The 20,698-nt window shown below is 37.9% G+C and overlaps 2 protein-coding genes across 2 annotated transcripts; one reads left to right on the forward strand and one right to left on the reverse strand.

The window, feature by feature from the left end:
- The first annotated feature begins 11,139 nt into the window (after nt 1-11,139).
- Nucleotides 11,140-11,526, forward strand: LOC138896146 (uncharacterized). Its single transcript, XM_070180930.1, has one exon. It carries the CDS (start codon nt 11,140-11,142, stop codon nt 11,524-11,526), a length of 387 nt encoding a protein of 128 aa, XP_070037031.1.
- Nucleotides 11,527-18,803: 7,277 nt separating this feature from the next.
- On the reverse strand, nt 18,804-20,422 carry LOC104113167 (lectin-like protein At3g16530). Its single transcript, XM_009623271.4, has one exon. The coding sequence runs from the start codon at nt 20,065-20,067 to the stop codon at nt 18,976-18,978; it is 1,092 nt and encodes a 363-aa protein (XP_009621566.1). The 5' UTR covers nt 20,068-20,422; the 3' UTR covers nt 18,804-18,975.
- Nucleotides 20,423-20,698: the final 276 nt, after the last annotated feature.

The raw sequence follows: 20,698 nt of genomic DNA on the forward strand, positions 1-20,698 counted from the left end.
AACTCCGTGTAAGAACATGGTGGTATTGTGGATTGTGGCATATGGAACTAAAGATTACCCAACCTAATAAGATGAAAAATGACTTGAGAACTTATGTGATCCTTAATTGATGTTTTAGTATTGTTTTGAAGCTTTTATTGAACTCATGACTGTTTCCCCCTTGTATTATTGTCCATTCTATTGAGATGGTATTTTAGCTTTACATACTAGTACTATTCGACGGTACTAACGTCCCTTTTGCCGGGGGTGCTGCATCTTTAAATGGATGCAAGTGGTTACATAGAAGACATTGTTGATCACAGTTAGTGGTACATCATCATCTTCTTAGCAGAATCGGTGAGTCCCATTTCATCCCGGGGTCATGTATCTTTAGTACTTTGTGTATCCTGTTTGAGGTATAGCCGGGGCCTTGTTGCCGGCAGTATCATTGTACTCTTCTTTATCTATAGAGGCTCCGTAGACATAGTGTGGTTTGTGTATTGGTGTTGGAAAAGTTAAACTATGCTATGATGTGGTTGTATTACTTGTCCATTTGAGACTTTAAAAATGATGAAACTTATGGCAAGAAATTGGTAATTTCAGGCATGACCGCTTTATTTTGTAATTAATGAAAACATATATTCTCTTTATTCATGAATGAGTTGGGTAGAAGGAAATCTAATAGGCTTTCTCAGCCGGGTTCACTCAGTTGAACGCCAGTCGCGCTCCTTAGTTTTAGAGCGTGACAGATATCCCAAGGAATAGTGGATTGGTTCTAGAGACATTCACCAGGTCTTTGCCAATAGATTGCTTCTTATGCTTCCGCTAGAACCGAAGAATTATATTCATAGGAAACTCTACAACTACCAAAAGTGAAGAATTTGGAAAGATATCTCCGAAGATTATATTTCTGAAATTTGCAACAATTACTGCACTTCTTTTTAAGAATTGGTTTATATGTGTATTTTTTTCTGATAAGATTGTAATAAGAAAAAATAAGATGTATATAGGAAAAGGTTACCTTACTTAACAAGAAGATCAAAATGATAAGAAGTGGTAAGGGTGGCGAATATGAATCTTCTCTTGAACAAATATAATTAAAATATGATCTTATTCATCAAACAACTGCCTCATATATGCCACAATCTAAGGGAATTACGGAACGAAAGAATCGAATATTAAAAGAGATGATGAATCATTGCTAATAAATTCTGGTTGTGGGGAAAAGTTATTTTTACGACTAGTCGAATACCCAATCGAGCGCCTCATAGTAAAATAGAATCAATTCCATATGAAGAATTTAAAGGAAGAAATCTCAACTTAAATTACTTCAAAGTGTGGGAGTCGTTGGCTAAGCTACAAGTAATTTAACCCAAAAGGGTAAAGATACTACTGAAAACTGTTGATTGTGTTTAATTAGGATATGCTACTAATAGTAAAGCATATCAGTTCCTGATTTACAAATCATAAAATTTCAATATTCGTATCAATTCGGTGATAGAATCAGACAATGCTAAAAAATTTAAACACGCACACACACACCTTATAAAATAGAATATGAGTCGTCTAGTGAAGGATATAAAATACCTAGGGAAGAAACAAAGAAAAAATTACTCCTAATGAGGAGAATTCAAATAGCAAACATCAAAGGACAACTACTTCCTTTGGACAAGGTTTTCTGGTATTCTTGTTGGAAAATGAGCCTCAAGCTTTTAAGGAAGCTATGTCTTCTCCGGAATCATAATTTTGAAAAGAGACAGTCAATAGTGAGATAGAATCACTCAATATCAGTCAATTTATCACAATCTGTGTATCCGCTATCAAGATAGAAACATGAGAGGATAACTCCATGGAGATAGATACATATCAACACGATGCACAATAAAGACCTCATGCCATAACAATAACAATATCATCATAACCGCACGGCAAAGGCCTCGTGCCATAACATCATCAACACCACAGCATCCGTGCAGAAGAGACCTTGTGCCAACACCAAAGCAATCTGCTCAATATGGCCTTATCGAATATAAAATTCTTTCAATAAATCTCTTCAAATATAATTTTCCTCAAATAAATATCTTTCAAATACAATTCTTTCATATAATTCTTTTTGAATAAAAATCCTTCCAAATAAATATTTTGAATATAATTCTTTCAATTAAAAAGTCACCATGTGATACCTCATTTCATAATCACAAAAATACGGGTCTCAGCCCATTTTCATGTTTTTCGTAAACACGAGTCTCAGTCCATTTTCATATTTCCACGGTACTTCGTGCCCATAATTAAATCATCATATTTTTCCCGGCACCTCGTGCCCATTTTTCATATCACATCTGCACGGACAGTTCATGTGCCAATAATAAAACTATCATATTTTCCCCGGCACTTTGTGCCCACGTTTTATATCTCAACTGCACGGACAACTCACATGCCAATATCATCATTATATATTCACGGCACCTCGTGCCCACATTTCTTTTTATAATTCGCCTGGCAATAGCCACAGGCTCCCAATTTCAACATAAATTAAACTATTATTAATTTACCAACAACAAGACAAATTGCACAAGGTATAAAAATAAATACAAGAAAAATCACAACATCATATAACATCACAAATGCAACCACTCCACATCATCACATATCGTCCCTGACAATAGCCACCCTTATCTCTCCTATAGCCACCCTTATAACTCCTATAATAGCAACCATTATCCCTCCGCCCTGACAATATCAATAGCCACCCTTATCGCTCCTATTGCCACCCTTATCTCTCCTATAGCCACCCTTATCGCTCCGCCCAGACAATATTCCAACAAACACAACAACAGTGAAATGTCACCCTTATACCCACATAATATCAACAGTGGAATGTCACCCTTATATCATCAAAATAACAACTCACACAATACAACAATTTATATGAAAAATTATCACGGCAACATAACAAAATCAATTTATATCACAATTTGCCTAATGGCCACAACCAAATTCTAAAGATACAACCAAATCAATTAATTTCACAACAAATAGCCGAAGGCTCCACACAATGTATATAACACCACAAAAATAATCAACAGAGATAGAAATTATTCAGCATAAAGCAAAGCCTTCATTAATCAAAATTTAGATAATTATATAAATATGTCTTCTTAAATTTGCTTAATTAATTATTTGCATAGAAAAAATTCATAATGAAATTAAATTCCAAGAATATCAAACCATCAAACTCACGGAATTCACATAAATATACAGGTAACATTCACATCAAATCGTCATATAAAAGAAAATAAGTTCAATAAATACGAATTGAGGCATGGCAACAGATGATCAAATAACTGCCAACAAATATCCAATTTAAGACACAATATGCCTAAGATTTGAACTTAATATATTTTGCACATACAAGCGCGAGTACGTACACGTCACCTCGCGTACACGGATTTTCACATTTCACAAATGGCACATAAGACTCGATGCCTAAGGGGTAATTCCCCCACTCGAGGTTAAGCAAGACACTTACCTTTTTGAACTTATGCCGATATTCCAAAATCGTCTTCTTGCTTGAATTGACCTCCGGACCGCTCAAATCTATCCAAATCAATTGTATAACTTCATAACATTCATCAGAAATAATTCCGGATAATAAAACGTCGACTTAAAAAATTATTCTAAAAAGTCAACAAAAGTCAACGCGGGGCCCACTTATCGGAACCCGATGAAATTTTTACGAAATCCGAATACCCATTCCGATACGAGTTCAACCATACTAATTTTATCAAATTTCGATAACGAACCGACCTCCAAATCTTCAATTTAAAGTCTATAAAATTTCTATCATTTTCAACCCAAAATACTAATTTAATGATAAAAACAACAATAGATTCGGGTAATTTAATCAAAATTGAGTTAAGAACTCTTATCTCGATATTTTTCTTGAAAATCTCCCGAAAATCGCCTCCCCGAGCTCTAAATCGTCAAAGATGGAAGTCCTATTTTCAGAACTTAAATCTGCTGCTCAATCATTTCCTCTATGCGATCGCATAGAATAAAATTTTTCCAGCCCTTTTTTACTCTATGCGATCGCGGCCATTCTCCCGCGATCGCGAAGAACAAATTCCCCAACATCCTTGTCCAACTTCTTACGGACAACCTCTAGTATAATGGTCATAGCTTTTCGTACAGAACTCCAAACAATGAATGGTTTAACTTTCTGAAAACTAAACACCAAGTGCTACAACTTTCATGTTTTGGTCATCTCTCAGTTACTTCTATATATGAATATATAAGCTTCCAAAGTCAGTCATGTGCAACACAAATTTCTTCTTCGCGATTTCCAAACGCTTCCCGGACAGCCTATAGCATATCAATCATAACCTTTGGTACACAACTCCAAATAACAGTTGGTTTAATTTTTTAAAAACTTAACACAAAGGGCTACAACTTTTATTTTTGGATTATCTCTAAATTCCTTATAGATTGAGAGATATAAGCTTTCAAATTCGGGTCAGTGCAGAAGAAAATGTCCTCTACGCGATCGCGAAAGGCCCTCCGCGATCGCGCTTCACTGGCCATTTTCCCCCATTTTGTGCTTCGCGATCGTGGCCAATTCCACGTGATCGCATAGTACACTGCTGTAGCCAAAAACCAGAAGCTATAAATGGCCTAGAAATGGTTCGAAACCACCCCGAAACTCACCCGAGCCACTCGGGACCCCGTCCGAACACACCAACAAGTCTCAAAACATATTATGGACTTAGTCGAAACCGCGAATAACATCAAACAACATTAAAACCATGAATCATACCCCAATTCAAGTTTAATGAATTTTGAAATTTCAAGTTTCCATAAACAACGTCGGGACCTATCAAATCAATCCAGAATGACTTTAAATTTTGCACACAAGTCATAAATGATATAACGAAGCTATTCAAATTTCCAGAATCGAATTCCGACCGCGATATCAAAAAGTCAACCCCCCAGTCAAACTTCCCAAAAAATCAACTTTCACCAGTTCAAGCCAAATTTCTCTACATACCTCCAAATAATTTTTCGGATATGCTCCTACGTCCATAATCACCATACGGAGCTATTGACATCATCAAAATTCTATTCCGGAGTCGTTTGCTCAAAAGTCAACTCTCCAGTCAACTCTTTCCATTTAAGCTTCTAAAAAAGGATTGTTCTTTTAATTTAATTCTGAATCTTCAGTAAATCAAACTCAAACACACCCGCGGGTCATAATATATATTGCGAAGCTACTCGCGACCTTAAGTCACTGAACTGGGCGTTAATTCTTAAAACGACAAGTCAAGTTGTTACAGTTTCTTCATAGGACAATGTGCCTTGGAATTGAGGTCTTGCAACCAAACTAATGTATATGTAATTTGCTTGCATAGCAAAATAAAATAAAGGAAGATGGAGTGAAACATCATGATGAGGAAATTTCAGAAGAGAAAAATGGAGGGAAATCTCAGGACATAGAAAATACCCAAGGAACAAGCATAAGTGAGATTGTTTGCAAAAGTATAGAAGGAACATATGATAAATCTACACCTCTCTCTCTTAGAGTCGATTTTGGAAGTCAAAATGATGTTAGTCAAAATAATGATGTTTGTAATGATTAAACTAGCTTGATATGGACAGTTGCAAAAGGTTAGATGGAGTTTTATTGATCTTATACATGTTAGTTTTAATCAAAAATTATAACAAGTACTAATTGTGTTTGCTCTTATAAATGTTGCAGAATCTTGTGAAGTTGCAAGCAAAGAACATGGAGCACAACTTCAAGATAAAGAAAATACAACAGATGGAACTGGCATAAGCAATATCTCAGCACCATTATCTCTTAAAGAAATAGAAAAAGACAGGGTGGACAACACAAGTATTAAGTTCTTTTCTTGAAGTCAGATTCTAGAACTTAAGGACATTTCAGAAAATTGTGTCCTGCATTTTAGATTCATACTTCTAATTTTCAGGATATTTCAAAAAATATGTTCTTACTTTTAAATTCTTCATAGGACAATATATTCTGGAATTGAGGTCTTGCAGCAAAACTAATGTATATGTAGTTTTGCTTACAATGCAAAACAAAAATGCAGTCATTAACCATTATACTAGAAAAAGGAAGAGAGATAGTACTAGTTTTGATGGTCTATCATTTGCTATTCTTACTCCTACTCCTCCGACTACACAAGGAAGAATTGGTGAAGGTTTGTCTATGGATATTGAAGGAAATATTGAAGAAGATCTTGGTAAAGGGAAAAAGAATTAGAAGCTTAGTTGGCAATTGCAATCTCCATTTTTGTACAAGTAAAAAAGAAAAAGAACATTGATGGCGCACAATGAGAACACTACTGAGTACACGGGCTGGATAAAATTAAAATATAGTCGTAAATATATTTTTCATTAAGCCAAAGATGATAAAAAATTATTGAAGAAATTCATTGGGTGGTTGGGCAAGGAGGAAAGGAAAGGTCACAAAAAAATATAAGTCCCTAAATGTATTTACTATTTCTAAATTGCTTACATTGTGTCTTGAACTTTCTACTTCTATTTAGAAATTAAGGACTAATTATCCTGAATTTCTGAGCTTCTAATTTTAAATTTAGGACTAAGTGTCCTGAATTTTAGAGTTTCAAACCTTCTAAATCTAAGTTCAGGACTAAGTGTCCGAAATTTTTTAGCTTCTAACTTTAAGTTCAGGACTAACTTGTAACGACCTGATCGATCATTTTTAGCTTTAGCATATTGTTCAGCGGTTCGAGACCTTGAATAGCCTCACTTCATATATTATGACTTGCATGTGGAGTCGGATTAGATTTTTGGGAAGATCAGAGTTGGTTTGGAAGAATAATTCTCAATTCGGAAGCTTTAAGTTGGAAGAGTTTATCAAGGTTTGACTTTTGACTAAACGACCTCGAGTCGGAGTTTTGACAATTTTGTTAGCTCCGAATAATGATTTTGGACTTAGGCGTATGTCCGATTATGGACTTGGAGGTCCGTATGTTGATTTGATGCTTTTTGGCAATAGTTGAAAGATTAAAGGTTTAGAAGGTTAATAGGTTTGACCTAAAGTTAACTTTGTTGATATCGAATCCGGATTATGATTCTGGGAGTCAGTATAGATTTGTTGTGTTATTAGGGACTTGCATGCAAATTTTGAGGTCATTGCAGGTTCATTTGGTATGGTTCGGCATGAGTTTTAGAAGTTTAAAGGTCCATTAGTTCATTAGGCTTGAATTGATTTCGATTCATGATTTTGAGGTTGTTTGCATGATTCGAGGCCTTGAGTAGGCTCGTGTTTTATTTTGGTACTAGTTGGTGTGATTTTATGGGGTCCCGGGAGCCTCGGGTGTGTTTCGGATGTGTTTGAGTTTTGTCGCACTCTTATTTGATGTTTCAACTTCGTTTCTTTACAAATAAAGGGTACTCTATTGATTAAACGACCTTTGATTTGTGATTGGATTGAATCATTAGATCCGTATAATAATTATGGAACAATAGCAATAAGAATCGTCAAATTCCGAGTTCGTATGAGAGAGTTATGCCTATTTCCGTGTCGGAAAAACTTGTTGGTTTCTGGTGTAATGAGACCCGAGTGGTCATTTTGATTTATAGATCCCCATTCCCCTAATTAATACTCCCCATATGCACTTCTACTGTTTTATAACCTTTAGGTTCATATAGGTCTCACTAGTCATGAGCAGGCCTAGTAGAGTCTTGCGGATCAGTGCAGAGACGTCCGTGCTTATCTTCGAGAGGCTATAGGGTGTTAGGAAACTTCTGTTTCTTCATATCCTATCACTCAGTTGATATTATACTAAGTATCTTTCTATTGATCTCTCACAGATGGTGAGAACGCGTGCGGCGGATATATCAGGCGGTCGAGGTGCTACTCCCCACGTTACTAGAGGCCGAGGCAGAGGCCGGGGGAGGGCTCCAGCTCCAGTCAAAGAACGAGGGCACCCTAGGGTTGCTCCTGGTTTGCCACCTGTGGATCCAGTGGAGGATCCCGTTGTTGAGAAGCAAGATGAGGCGCTTGTAGCTGTGCCAGCCCCAGTAGATTTCATGACTGCATCGGGATTCCGGGAGGTCTTGGGCATTATGCTACGGTTCATGGACTCTATGATGTAGGCTGATTTATTTCCAGTGGGCCCTGCTATATCTCAGGCGAGAGGGGGAACACAGACCCCTACCGCTCAGGCTCCAGGGCACGCCGTAGCCGTTTATTAGACCCCAGGTACACTACCTACGGGCGGAGCCCAGCCTGTTATGCTAGAGGCTGTACCAGTCATGACCGATGATCAGTAGAAGTGGCTGGACAGATAGACTAGTCTTTGCCCCCTACCTTTGGGGGTGAGCGGTCATAGAACCCCCAGGATTTCATTGACCGGTGCAAGGATAGGCTCCGGAACATTGGGATATTAGATTCTAATGGGGTGGACTTCAAATCTTTTCAGTTTGAGGGCAAGGCCTGTAGATGGTGGTAGGCTTATCTTCTTAGCAGGCCAGCAGGTTCACCTCCCTTGACTTGGGATCAGTTCACACATATGTTCTTGGAGAAGTATATACCACCTTTCTGAGAGAGAGGAGCTTCGGGGTCAGTTTGAGCGACTCCGTCAGGGCCACATGTTTGTCACTGCCTATGAGGCAAGATTCACTGACTTGTCTCACCATGCAGCTATTATACTCCCCATAGATGCAGAAAGGGTGAGGAGGTTCATTGCAGGTCTGCACCCTGAGATTTATGCACTTATGACCCGTGAGGCAGAGATGGGGACTTCCTTTCTTCAGGTTGTGGATATAGCTCGGAGGATCGAGCGTATTTGCAACCGCAGTGGAAAGTTTACACCGAGGGGCAAGCGGCCCCGGCAGTTTGGAGGATTCAGCGGCACCCCACCTAGGGGCAGATGTCAGTTCATGAGGGGTCAGCCCAGCAGGCCCATACAGTCAGCACCACCGCCTGCTCGGGGTGCTCCAGCACGACCCTATTTAAGTGCCATTCCAGAGAGTACTTACCGCCCGCCAATTATTCAGTGTTCCTCCAGTGGGTATTCAGGCCATCAGGGTCAGACTTCAGGTCAGCAATCCACTGTTCCGAAAGGTTGTTTTGAGTGCGGGGATCTTGGCCACGTGAAGAGGTTTTGTCCCAAACTTCAGGGCAAGGTTGAGCAGCAAGACTATTAGTCCATGATTACCGCACCAGCTGCCGCACCAACCGTCCGGCAACCCAGAGGCAGAAGGCAGGTGGGTAGGGGCCATCCTAGAGGCGGAGGCAAGTGAGGTGGTGCTCCATCTAGGTACTATGCCTTTCCATCCAGACCAGATGCAGTAGCCACATATGCCGTGATCACAAGTATTATTTCTGTCTACGGTAGGGATGCTACGGTAATATTTGATCCAGCGACTACGTACTCATATGTTTCATCTCTGTTTGCTCATTTTTTGGGTGTTCTTCGCGACTCCTTGGGTACTCCTTTATATGTATCCACGCCAGTAAGAAATTCTGTTGTTGAGGATCAGATTTTTCAGTCCTATATCATTACTTTCTGCAGTTATGAGACTAGAGCGGATCTTTGGTTGCTCGACATGACTGACTTTGAGGTCATCCTGGGCATGGACTGGTTGTCTCCATATCATGTCGTCCTTGATTTCCATACTAAGATTGTTGCCTTGGTGATACCAGAGTTGCATAGGCTGGAGTGGAAAGGTTCATTTGTTAGTGCATCTAGTCGAGAAGGGTTGTTTGGCTTATCTAGCTTATGTTCGGGATACTGCTGCAGAGACTCCGACGATTGATTCAGTGCCCGTGGTGTGGGAGTTCTCCGATGTGTTTCCTTTTGATCCACCAAGCATGCAACCAGATCGTGATATCGATTTCTATAATGATTTGGCTCTAGGTACCCAGCCTATCTCTATTCCACCGTACTGCATGGCTCCAAAGAAGTTGAAAGAATTCAAGAAACAGCTTGAGGAGTTGCTAGCAAAGGGGTTCGTCTGACCGAGTGTGTCGCTTTGGGTTGCACCAGTGTTGTTTGTGAAGAAGAAGGATGGGACTATGCGGATGTGCATTGATTACCGTTAGTTGAACAAAGTTACCATTAAGAAATAGTACTCGTTGCCGCGTATTGATGATTTTTTTTACCAGTTACAGGGTGCCAGGGTGTTCTCTAAGATCGACTTGAGATATGGGTATCATCAGCTGAAGATTCGTGCTTCGGATGTTCCGAAGACAACCTTCTGGACTAGATATGGTCACTATGAGTTATTGGTCATGTCATTCGGCTTGACTAATGCCCAGGCAGTGTTTATGGATTTGATGAACCAAGTGTTCAGGCCGTATCTTGATTATTTTGTCATAGCCTTCATTGACGACATATTGATCTACTCACATAGTATGAGGGAGCACGAGCAGCATTTGAGAGTTATGCTTCATACCTTGCGGGGATGGAAGCTATATGCTAAGTTCTCCAAGTGTGAGTTCTGGTTAGGTTCTGTGGCATTCTTGGGGAATGTTGTATCAGGCAAGGGTATTAACGTAGATCACAGGAAGATCGAGGCAGTCTAGAGTTGGCCTCGTCCTACCACAACGACCGAGATCAAGTTTTCCTAGGGTTAGGAGGTTATTATCACCAGTTTGTAGAGGGTTTCTCATCTATTGTAGCACCTATGACTAGATTGACCTAGAAGGGCGCTCCGTTACGATGGTTCGATGATTGCGAGGCAAGCTTTCAGAAGCTCAAGACAACTTTGACTACATCACTGGTATTAGTGTTGCCTTTTGGTTCGGGGATGTATATTATGCATTGCGACACTTCACGCGTTGGCCTGGGTTGTGTATTGATGCATGAGGGGAGAGTTATTGTATATGCTTCATGTCAGTTGAAGCCCCACGAGAAGAATTACCCTGTACATTATTTGGAGTTGGCTGCGATAGTTCATGCTCTCAAGATATGGAGGCATTATCTTTATGGAGTGTCTTGTGAGGTTTACACCGATCATCGCAGCTTGCAGTATTTGTTCAAATAGAGGGATCTTAATTTGAGGCAGCACAGCTGGCTTGAGTTACTAAAGGATTATGATATTACCATCTTCTATCATCCGGGCAAGGCAAATGTGGTTATAGATGGCTTAAGAAGAAAGGCTGAGAGTATGGGTAGTTTGGCATTTATTTTAGCAGATGAAAGGCCATTGGCTTTGGACATTCAGTCCTTAGCTAACAAACTTGTGAGGTTGGATATTTCTGAGCCCAGTCGAGTTCTTGCGTGCGTAGTGGCTTGGTATTCATTACTTGAGCGGATCAAGGCTCGTCAGTACGATGATCTGCACTTGTTGGTTCTCAGAGAGACGGTATTACAAGGTGGTGCCAAGGAGGTTACTATCGGTGAGAATGGTGTTATGCGGATCCAAGGTCATTTATGTGTTCCTAATGTTGATGGCTTGAGAGAGAAGATTCTAGAGGAGACGCACAGTTCTCAGTATTCTATTCATCCGGGGGCTACGAAGATGTATCGCAACCTGAGGCAACATTATTGGTAGCAGCGGTTGAAGAAGGACATAGTTGAGTATGTGGTGAGATGTCTAAACTGCCAGTAGGTCAAGTATGAGCACCAGAGGCCAGGTGGCCTCCTTCAGCAGATGGTTATACCAGAATGGAAGTGGGAGCGCATCACTATGGACTTCATTGTTAGGTTGCCGCGGACGTTGAGGAAGTCTGATGCCTTTTGGGTCATTGTTGACAGGTTGACCAAGTCGGCACATTTTATTCCGGTGGTGACTACTTACTCTTCAGAGCGATTGGCCTAGATTTACATTCAGGAGATTGTTTGGTTGCATGGTATGCCCGTTTCCATCATATCAGATAGAGGCCCTCAGTTTACTTCACATTTCTGGAGGGCAGTACAGAGTGAGTTGGGTACCCGGGTAGAGCTCAGCACAGCATTTCATCCGCAGACCGATGGGCAGTCAGAGCGGACAGTTCAGATTCTGGAAGATATGCTCAGAGCATGTGTCATTGACTTCGAAGGTCAGTGGGATAGATTCTTGCCCTTGGACAAGTTTGCTTACAATAGCTATTATTAGTCCAGCATCGAGATGGCTCCATTTGAGGCTTTATATGGTTGGCAATGTCGTTCGCCCATCGGATGGTTTGAGACCGGCGAGGCTAAGTTATATGGTACTGATTTGGTGAGGGATACCTGGGAAAAGGTAAAGTTGATTCAGGAGTGACTTCGCACAGCATAGTCCAGACAGAAGAGTTACATGGATCAAAAGGTGTGTGATCTATCATTTATGGTGGGTGAGAAGGTTCTCTTGAAAGTTTCACTAATGAAGGGGATCATGAGGTTCGGGAAGAAGGGCAAGTTGAGCTCAAGGTTTATTGGCCCATTTGAGGTGTTGCGGCGAGTTGGGGATGTTACTTATGAGCTTGCTTTGCCTCCCAGTCTATCGGGAGTTCATCCAGTATTCCATGTGTCTATGCTCCGGAGGTATCATGCCGACATGTCGCACGTGCAATATTACAGCACGGTTCAGCTAGATGATAGTTTGGGTTATGAAGAGGGGCCAGTTGCTATTATTGACAGGCAGGTTCGCCAGTTGAGGTCCAAGAAGATTGCTACGGTGAAGGTCCAGTGGAGAGGTCAACCAGTCGAGAAAGAGATTTGGGAGGCCGGGGAGGACATGAGGCACAGATATCCACACTTATTCAGCACTCCATGTATGATTTTAGACCCGTTCGAGAATGAACGTTTGTTTAAAAGGAGGAGAATGTAACGACCCGACCAGTCGTTTTGCTTTCTAGATCCTTGTTCCCCTAATTAAAACTCCCCGTATAAGATGCTACTGTTTTATGACTTGTGGGGATGGTTAGTTATAGTTTGGAAGGGTTCGGGTTGAAATCGGAACACTTAGTTCCTTAACAGTAGCCTATAATGGTTAAGTTTGACTTAGAGTCAAAATTTTGAGTAAACGACCTCAGAACTGAGATTTAACGGTCCCAATAGGTTCGTATGATGATTTTTGGACTTGGGTGTGTGTTTGGATCGGCTTTCGGATGACCTGGGAGCGTTTCAGCGCTTAATATTAAAAGTTGGCGCATTGAAGGTTTTCCAAGTTCTTTAAGTTTGGTTTAGAGTAGACTTTTTAGAAGTTTTTGAGTTTCATAATTTAATCCATGTGTTTTGGAGTCTGATTCGTGATTCTAGTTGTTATTTTAGTATTTCGATCACGCGAGCAAGTTCGTATGATATTTTTAAACTTGTGTGGATGTTTGGTGTGGAGCCCCAAGGGCTCGGGTAAGTTTCAGACGCGTTCGGAGGGGTGGAAGGACTTCAATTTTTCTCGTTTTTCGGGATGGTGCTGCAGGTCTCGCAAATGCGAAGTTTTGTTCGTATTTGTGAGCTCGTATTTGTGAGCTCACATTTGCGAGGAACCATTCGCATTTGCGAAATTGGGAAGGCATTGAGGATTTTGCAATTGCGAAGATTCTGCCGCTTTTGCGAACTGTCCCTCTTCGAATTTGCGAAGTTTTTGGTCGCATTTGCGACCATGGCAGAGATGGCCAACCTTCGCATTTGTGATAGTTTTGTTGCATTTGCAACCTTCGCATTTGCGAACAAGATGTCGCAAATGCGACATCTTCGACTGATGCAAGAGATTTTTATTACGGTACTTAGCTTTATTTCCCTCATTTCTCACTTGGTCTTAGGCGATTTTGAGAGTATTTTGTGAATTGCCTCGGGTATAAGAACAAGCTTTGTTTGATGATCCAGATAATTATAGTGTGGGGTCCATTTTCCATTGAAAGCAACAATTGTACATATTATATCCATCCTGCAAGTCAAGTAAAGAGGAAATTCAGGACACTTTGTCCTTAATATTTATACTGCACACATGAAGTTAAGGACAAGATGTCCTAAAGTTTATCAATAGAAGGTGCAGATTCATGATACTTTATCCTTAATATTTACATAGCACAAATGAAGTTAAGGACATGATATTCTAAAGTTTATCAATAGAATGTGCAAATTCAGGACATTTTGTCCTTAATATTTACACAACACTCATGAAGTTAAGGACACCATGTCCTAAAATTTATCAATAGAAGCTGTTAATTCAGGACACACTTTGAACTTAATATTTATACAACACTCCTAAACTTTATCAATTGAAGGTGCTAATTCAGGACACACTCTGAAATTAATATTACATAATGAAGTTTTTAAGTTCTATCGTCAAATTAACAGATACTAATACCAAAAATAAATTTCGAATACATATTATTACAAAAAAATGAAAACATAATGTTTTGGGAAAATCCACCCAAACATACAAAAGCATATAGAGATATCTGAAAGTTTGTACACACAATTAATTAAAAGCTAAAAATTTGATTAGGACTTACTGTATTTATGGATAATCTTCTATGATTTTATGGTGAAATAGGAGGAGAAAGTTGAACTCTCCAGTTTGAAATAGGAGAAGAAAGCAGGTTGACGAACTGAGCGTAAGTTGACGAACGAAGGTTTATGGAGTGAAGCTTGACTTATTATAAGTCTAGCATAGGGGTATTTTCGTACGTTCGGATAAAAATTTATTAAACTACTGGCTGAATATTAAATATATTTTAAACAGTGGCTTAAGAGTAAATAAAACTCTAAATAGTGGCTAAACGTCATCAATCTATTGTTGATAAGTTAGGCTCAACTAAGCTAACCACTTTATATCACGTACATATTTTCAATTAATCCAGTAAGATAATGTTTTCAAATGAATTTAATTCGTTCTTTTATTCTCTGACGCGTTTTAGCGTTATCTTTTATTCTTTTATCTCGGTTGTACTTCTACAGTTAAAAGATTTTGTTCTTCTGTTCTACTCTAGCATTTTATGGCCTCTTATGTTTAAATGAAGAGAACTATTTATCTCTCTTAGTTGAAGAAAATAATAAATGAAATCATATTTATAAGTGTTGATGTCTATTATGAATTTCATGCGTATGCAAAATGATGAAAAGGCGAAGGGCCGTGAGAGAAATGATTAAATATCAATTGCAGGTAGAGTTTCTCATAAAACTAAAAATATTGTCAATGATAGGTTTTGGCGCACCGATATTTGGTTCGACATAAATTAGTAATGTTTGTGAAAGATAAGTTATAGAAAGCGTTCAAATTCTTTTCAAGTACTGTACTTATCTCGAATACCTCTCTAATGTGTCCTTTCCTCTATTTATTTTCTTGACCATATAGAGACTACCTTCATGTATATATTTAGAAATTTAGAAAAGTCTTAGTGTTGAAAGGAAGTTGATATAAAGATATACTAAGACGGATTCATAACACATACCAAATAGTGATAAGCCCACATGGCAAACATCTAACTGCTAATTTTATTTTATTTTTCAAATTGAAGTTGTTAATTATTCTTTAGAATCCTCTAACTTTCCTCAAATGACTCGTTAAATGTGCTTGATTCCCCTTCTCTCTTTCCTCGGCCCATGCTAGTCTAATTTATGATTTTCTGCGCAAGATAGAAGTGGAAAAGTGAAAGAAAAAACTTTATTCATTTGTTTGCAGGAAAATAAATTTGTCAATGCAGGAGGGAAATGATTTCCCCTCTTTTATTTTCTTTTTTCCCCTCATTTCCTTCTCAAACTGAGCAAGGGAAGGCAAAATGACCACTTGTTTTAGAAGATACAATTATATGCACTAGGCTTTTGTTATTGTCTAATTAAAGAAATATTACCAACAAAAATTGTGATGGGATAAATAGGATTCCTCTACCCTTAACTAGAGGTCTCGAATTTTGATCCTAGAAATGAATGAAAATCTTGGTAGGAGCTTCCCCGCGGCGCGAATCGGATTTTTCGGACCTAAATGCGAGTACCAGGTAAGAAAATAGAAAAAAAAATAAACAAATATCAGAAGTTGAAGAAAACAGACGTAATAAAGGAAATTTTTAAATCATAATTCTTTCTTTAGTTATTTTTTTACATCAACAGACTTTAACATAATTTCATCCCCACATTGATTTGATTAGTAGCTTTCTACATAGCTCTTTCTCCTTGGAAAATAAGCCCATGCAACTTTTTAACAAACCCTTTAAAATTGTTCACACTTTTTATTTAGACATTTCATCTTAAGTATATTCCATTTAAACATTTTTACTGGGTCATTCAGACACAATATACTGATATGGCAAAGTAAATGTGTCTCACATTTTTCAAGCGCGTGAAAATAATCTGAAAAACAAACCTTTCATACTTCTGGCAGAAAAATGAATATTTTTGGCAAAAAAAAATTTCGGTGAAAATTTCTTTTAAATTTTAGATCTTTCAAAAACCCTTCAGATCTGAAAGCTTTGCAGTGAGACCAAATGGGTCGCAGGTGAATTTTGTCGGCACCAATCTATTCCGGCGAGGCAATGTCGAGTATGTGCTTAACTTGTTTGGTGAACTAGATAAATAAACTAACACCCAGAAATTTGTTCCAATTGCAGCAAATTAACAAGAAAATTTTTGAATGCTCAAAGGTTGTTTTTGATTGATTGGTCTTTAAGAAGAATGTATTTTTGGTTCCTCTTATGTATTGGCGGCATCGGCCATGGCATTATCGTCTTCTCTTTTCCCCATTTTACCCATATCTGAGCCTCAAGAATTTTCAATAAAGGATGATCGCTCCTCTCTGCCATGTCCATGATTTCTCCAATATTAAAACCAACAATGCTTTGAGAAAAGAAGAACAATAAAAGGAAAATATTGAACCATCTGAGCAGCACTCCTTTATCTCTGTAAAAAGGGGCTATTATGCACTTTCTTTTTCTGCTTCTGCTCTGCTCTTACAACAACTGATTTGCACAAATAGCTGATTTTCTTCGCCAGAAATCTTTTCTCCAGTCATTTTGGTTCCAAAACTCTCAGTAGTTTTAACTTAAAAAGGAAGAACGAAGGAAAAGATGAAAAAAAGTAAATTTCCGGAGGAGAAGAAGAAAGAGTGGAAAAGCGATGGCCGGAAATTGATTTTTCCGGCGAGGAGGAATCGTTGGGGAAGACGACTCGTTTTAAAAAAAAATTAATTTGATTAAGTTAAATCCACATGTCCTCGTCTTATTCGTTATTGTGGTGTGTGAATTACACGCACATTTTGTGTTTGGGTGATTACGAATTTTGTGTCTTAAAATATTCAAATGGAACAGAGTTAAAATAAAATGTCTAAGCGAAAAGTGCAAACAACTACAAGGTCAATCGATGTATTTGGCCTTTTGCATAAGTTAATTCAACCTACAATGAATATTTAATCGAAGAACTAACCGACCGGCTTATTATTAAACTTTCCCTATTTAATTTCAAGAACACCAAGAAGTGCAGACCCAAATATATGTGAAAATAGCATGGGCTAGCTAGTTTTCGGACTGGTAATCAAAAAATAGACAGCGTTTGCAAAGTCATTGAAATATAGTCACTATTTTATGCGGAGATAAAATCTGAACGAAAATATCCCAGCTGAAACACAAACGTTCCAGCATGATTATGAAGTTCATGCGTATAAACTTCTAGCATATTATGTTGGAACTCCAACATATTATGAAATTCCAGCACATTATGTTGGAATCTTATACGGAAAAAATTCGAACTCCAGTATATTATGCTGGAATTTTTTCGAATTTTTAAGGATATTTTTATTCAGATTTTATCTTTTAAAGAAAAAATGACTAAATTTTAATTACTTTTGAAAATGTGAGTTTTTCAATTACCAGTGGTAAATCTGGTTATTTTTTTTCTTTTTTTTTTTCCAAATATAATCATACATAAAAAAAAAACCACTTTCACTTATAGTTGTCTTTCAAGAACTTTCCTGCATACTTAGCATATATTCATAAGATGCTAGTCTCTTTTCCATGTACTTTCTCTGCATTAGGTTTTTAAAAGCGGCATTTGATGACTGTAACAGTAATAGAGCAATTTATATTGGCAAGGATATTAGCTATTCTATGAAGTTCTACCGCATTAACAAGATAGATATTAAGTTATACACAATGATACAGTAAAGAATCAGTATAATATTACTCCCTCCGTTCCTCCAATTTATATGAATCTGTTTGACTGGACACGGAATTTAAAAAAAAATAAAGACTTTTGAAATTTATGGTCCTAAACAATTCAAAAAGGGGCTCAGAGTATTTGCGTGGTTATAAAAGCTTTTAATTAAGCGTAGCATTGTAACAACAACAACCCAATATAATCTCACTAGTGAGGTCTGGGGAGAATAGTGTGTACGCAGACCTTACCCCTACCCTGGGGTAGAAGCTGTTTCCGATAGACCCTCGGCTTCCTCCCTCCAAGAACTCTCACCTTGCTTTTGGGGTGACTCGAACTCACAACCTCTTGGTTGGAAGTGGAGGGTGCTCACCACTAAAGCAACTCACTCTTGTCCAAAGGGTAAAATTGTAAGTTTAAGCAAAATTATTTCTAAATTTAGAAAGGGATCATTCTTTTTGGAACGGACCAAAAAGGAAAAAGGTTCACGTAAACTTAACGGAGATAATACTGGTTATAACAAATTACTAAATTATTTGTTTTCACTCTCCAACTAAAATTCATTATAGGAAATTACCCGAAGTAATCTTTCAAATGACTTGATTGTGTAAATAATTGTGTGTGAAAAGAGGGAATTGCTACGGTGGGAGTGCTATTGAAGAATGACAAATAAAAAGAGTTAAAAGATCCTGATATAGCCATTTCACATAACAGTCTCAAAGAGAGAAACTAGATGACACAAAAATCAATAAAAACCTTGAAACATTTATGAACTACTAACACTTCTGTCTACCAATCTGAAGCTGTATATTAATGACCATACCATTGAGCAATAGTTAGCAGAATTACACTTGGATAGTTGATCATTAAACTACAGCTACATAACAAAACAAGAACAAGAGCACAAAGCTTAATTACAGACAATTTAACCAACCAAATTAAACTCCCAAATAAGTCAAGTACCTAAATTCTTACTCTTACCATCTTTGATGGCTTTATCTACAACTACTTTGAACTTTTTGTACTCATCAAATTCCTTACTATCATTATGTTGTTCCACTGCTGGATCTTCTGGTGCCACTGGCCTCCTACTCCCTAAAATAGTCCAAACAATTACCACAATGAATGCCCCTAATGCTCCACATCCAGTACCAAAAAGCAAAGCACCAAGAATTCTCAAAGCACAATCACTTTTGCTATGTACTTTCAACTCTTTTTTTTCACCTTCAAATGCTTGTGGATCCAATGGCTCAGAATGCATCCATTTTGGTGCAGTCATCGTCTTAAATCCCAATGAGTAGATATTGCATTTTTGAGTGGAATTTCCACTTGAAGAACTCAACCCCACAAACAATTCTTCCTCTTTCCAAATTCTTGACAAGTCAATAGGGCAAGAAACCAATGGATTAAGTGGCCTAATGTCACCGACTTTGTTTAACCTCACTTCTAATCTCTTTGAACTGGCTTCATAATCAATCCAAGATTGTAACTTTTCACCACTATTCAGCTCCAACTTAACAGAGCTAACATTGCTCACTTTGACAGATACAAAGCTCCTTAAATCAACACCAACATGATTTCCATTCAAATCACCATATTTCTTATCCAAGAATGTATCAAATTCCACAGCAAGAAACTTCATTTTTCTAACACCCAATAGCCCAAATGAGCCACCATCAAACATATTAAATGGATATCCAATTGGTACCATTACAAAAACAAAGCCGTCCCCATTTTCTCTTGATAAGGAAAACACAAAATGCATTGAAAAAGACATCATTTTTCTTGGATTTTTCTCCACTAGCTTAATGGATTTTTTGTTCAAGATTCTTCCAGAACTAAAACCCATTGAACCACTCATTTGTATACCACCATTAACAACCTTAGCATCACCATAAAGTGCAAGTTCTGACCCAAAGTTTGAATCTTTACCAAAATTCTCAAAATCAAATGACAAGTACTTTTGTTCCTCAGATAGGCTGATTCTGAAGTAAAAACACAAGTAAAAGAACACTATAATGTACCTGAAAGTTGATAAAGTACTCATTCTTGAACTTGGCTTAATTTGAGCAAGAGAAGCTGTAACTTTGTTTTTTTTCCCTTTTTGTGCTGGATTTACCAAGGTTTCTTTTTAGATGAACCCATATAGAGAAATATCAAGAAAGCTGATATATAAGTATAATTTTGAGGGTATTTATTAGTATCTTATAGTGGAATTTTCTAGGGTTTGAGTTGAGTGCTGAGAAAGAAGAAGGAGAATGCTTGGGGAAATGGGTAAGAGGATGGTGGTGGTGATATGGGGGGAGTGGTAGGTTGGACTTGGAGGTTGTGAAAATTAAATGCAAAGTTTTACTTGTTTTGTGCCAACTCTTCTGAGTTCTGATTCACTTTCCCTTCAGTGGTTGCTGACTGAGGGAATATAAAATGAGATTCTTTTATCTTTATGATAATGTCCTCCTATTTTCTCATATTATCATGTTTAGTCCTATTGGTGTAGATTATACTCTCTTCATCCTATACATAATTTGATTGAACACGAAATTTACTAAAGAAAAAAATTATTTTGTAACTTATGGTCTAAAGTAAGTTATATACATTTATATGGCTAATAATTATGTTAGTAAAGCTAAAATAATAAATCCATCATTCTTTTTTGACGGACTGAAAATATATATCAC

Source organism: Nicotiana tomentosiformis, chromosome 7 (assembly GCF_000390325.3).
Source record: "Nicotiana tomentosiformis chromosome 7, ASM39032v3, whole genome shotgun sequence".
In the NCBI taxonomy this organism is placed as follows: domain Eukaryota; kingdom Viridiplantae; phylum Streptophyta; class Magnoliopsida; order Solanales; family Solanaceae; genus Nicotiana; species Nicotiana tomentosiformis.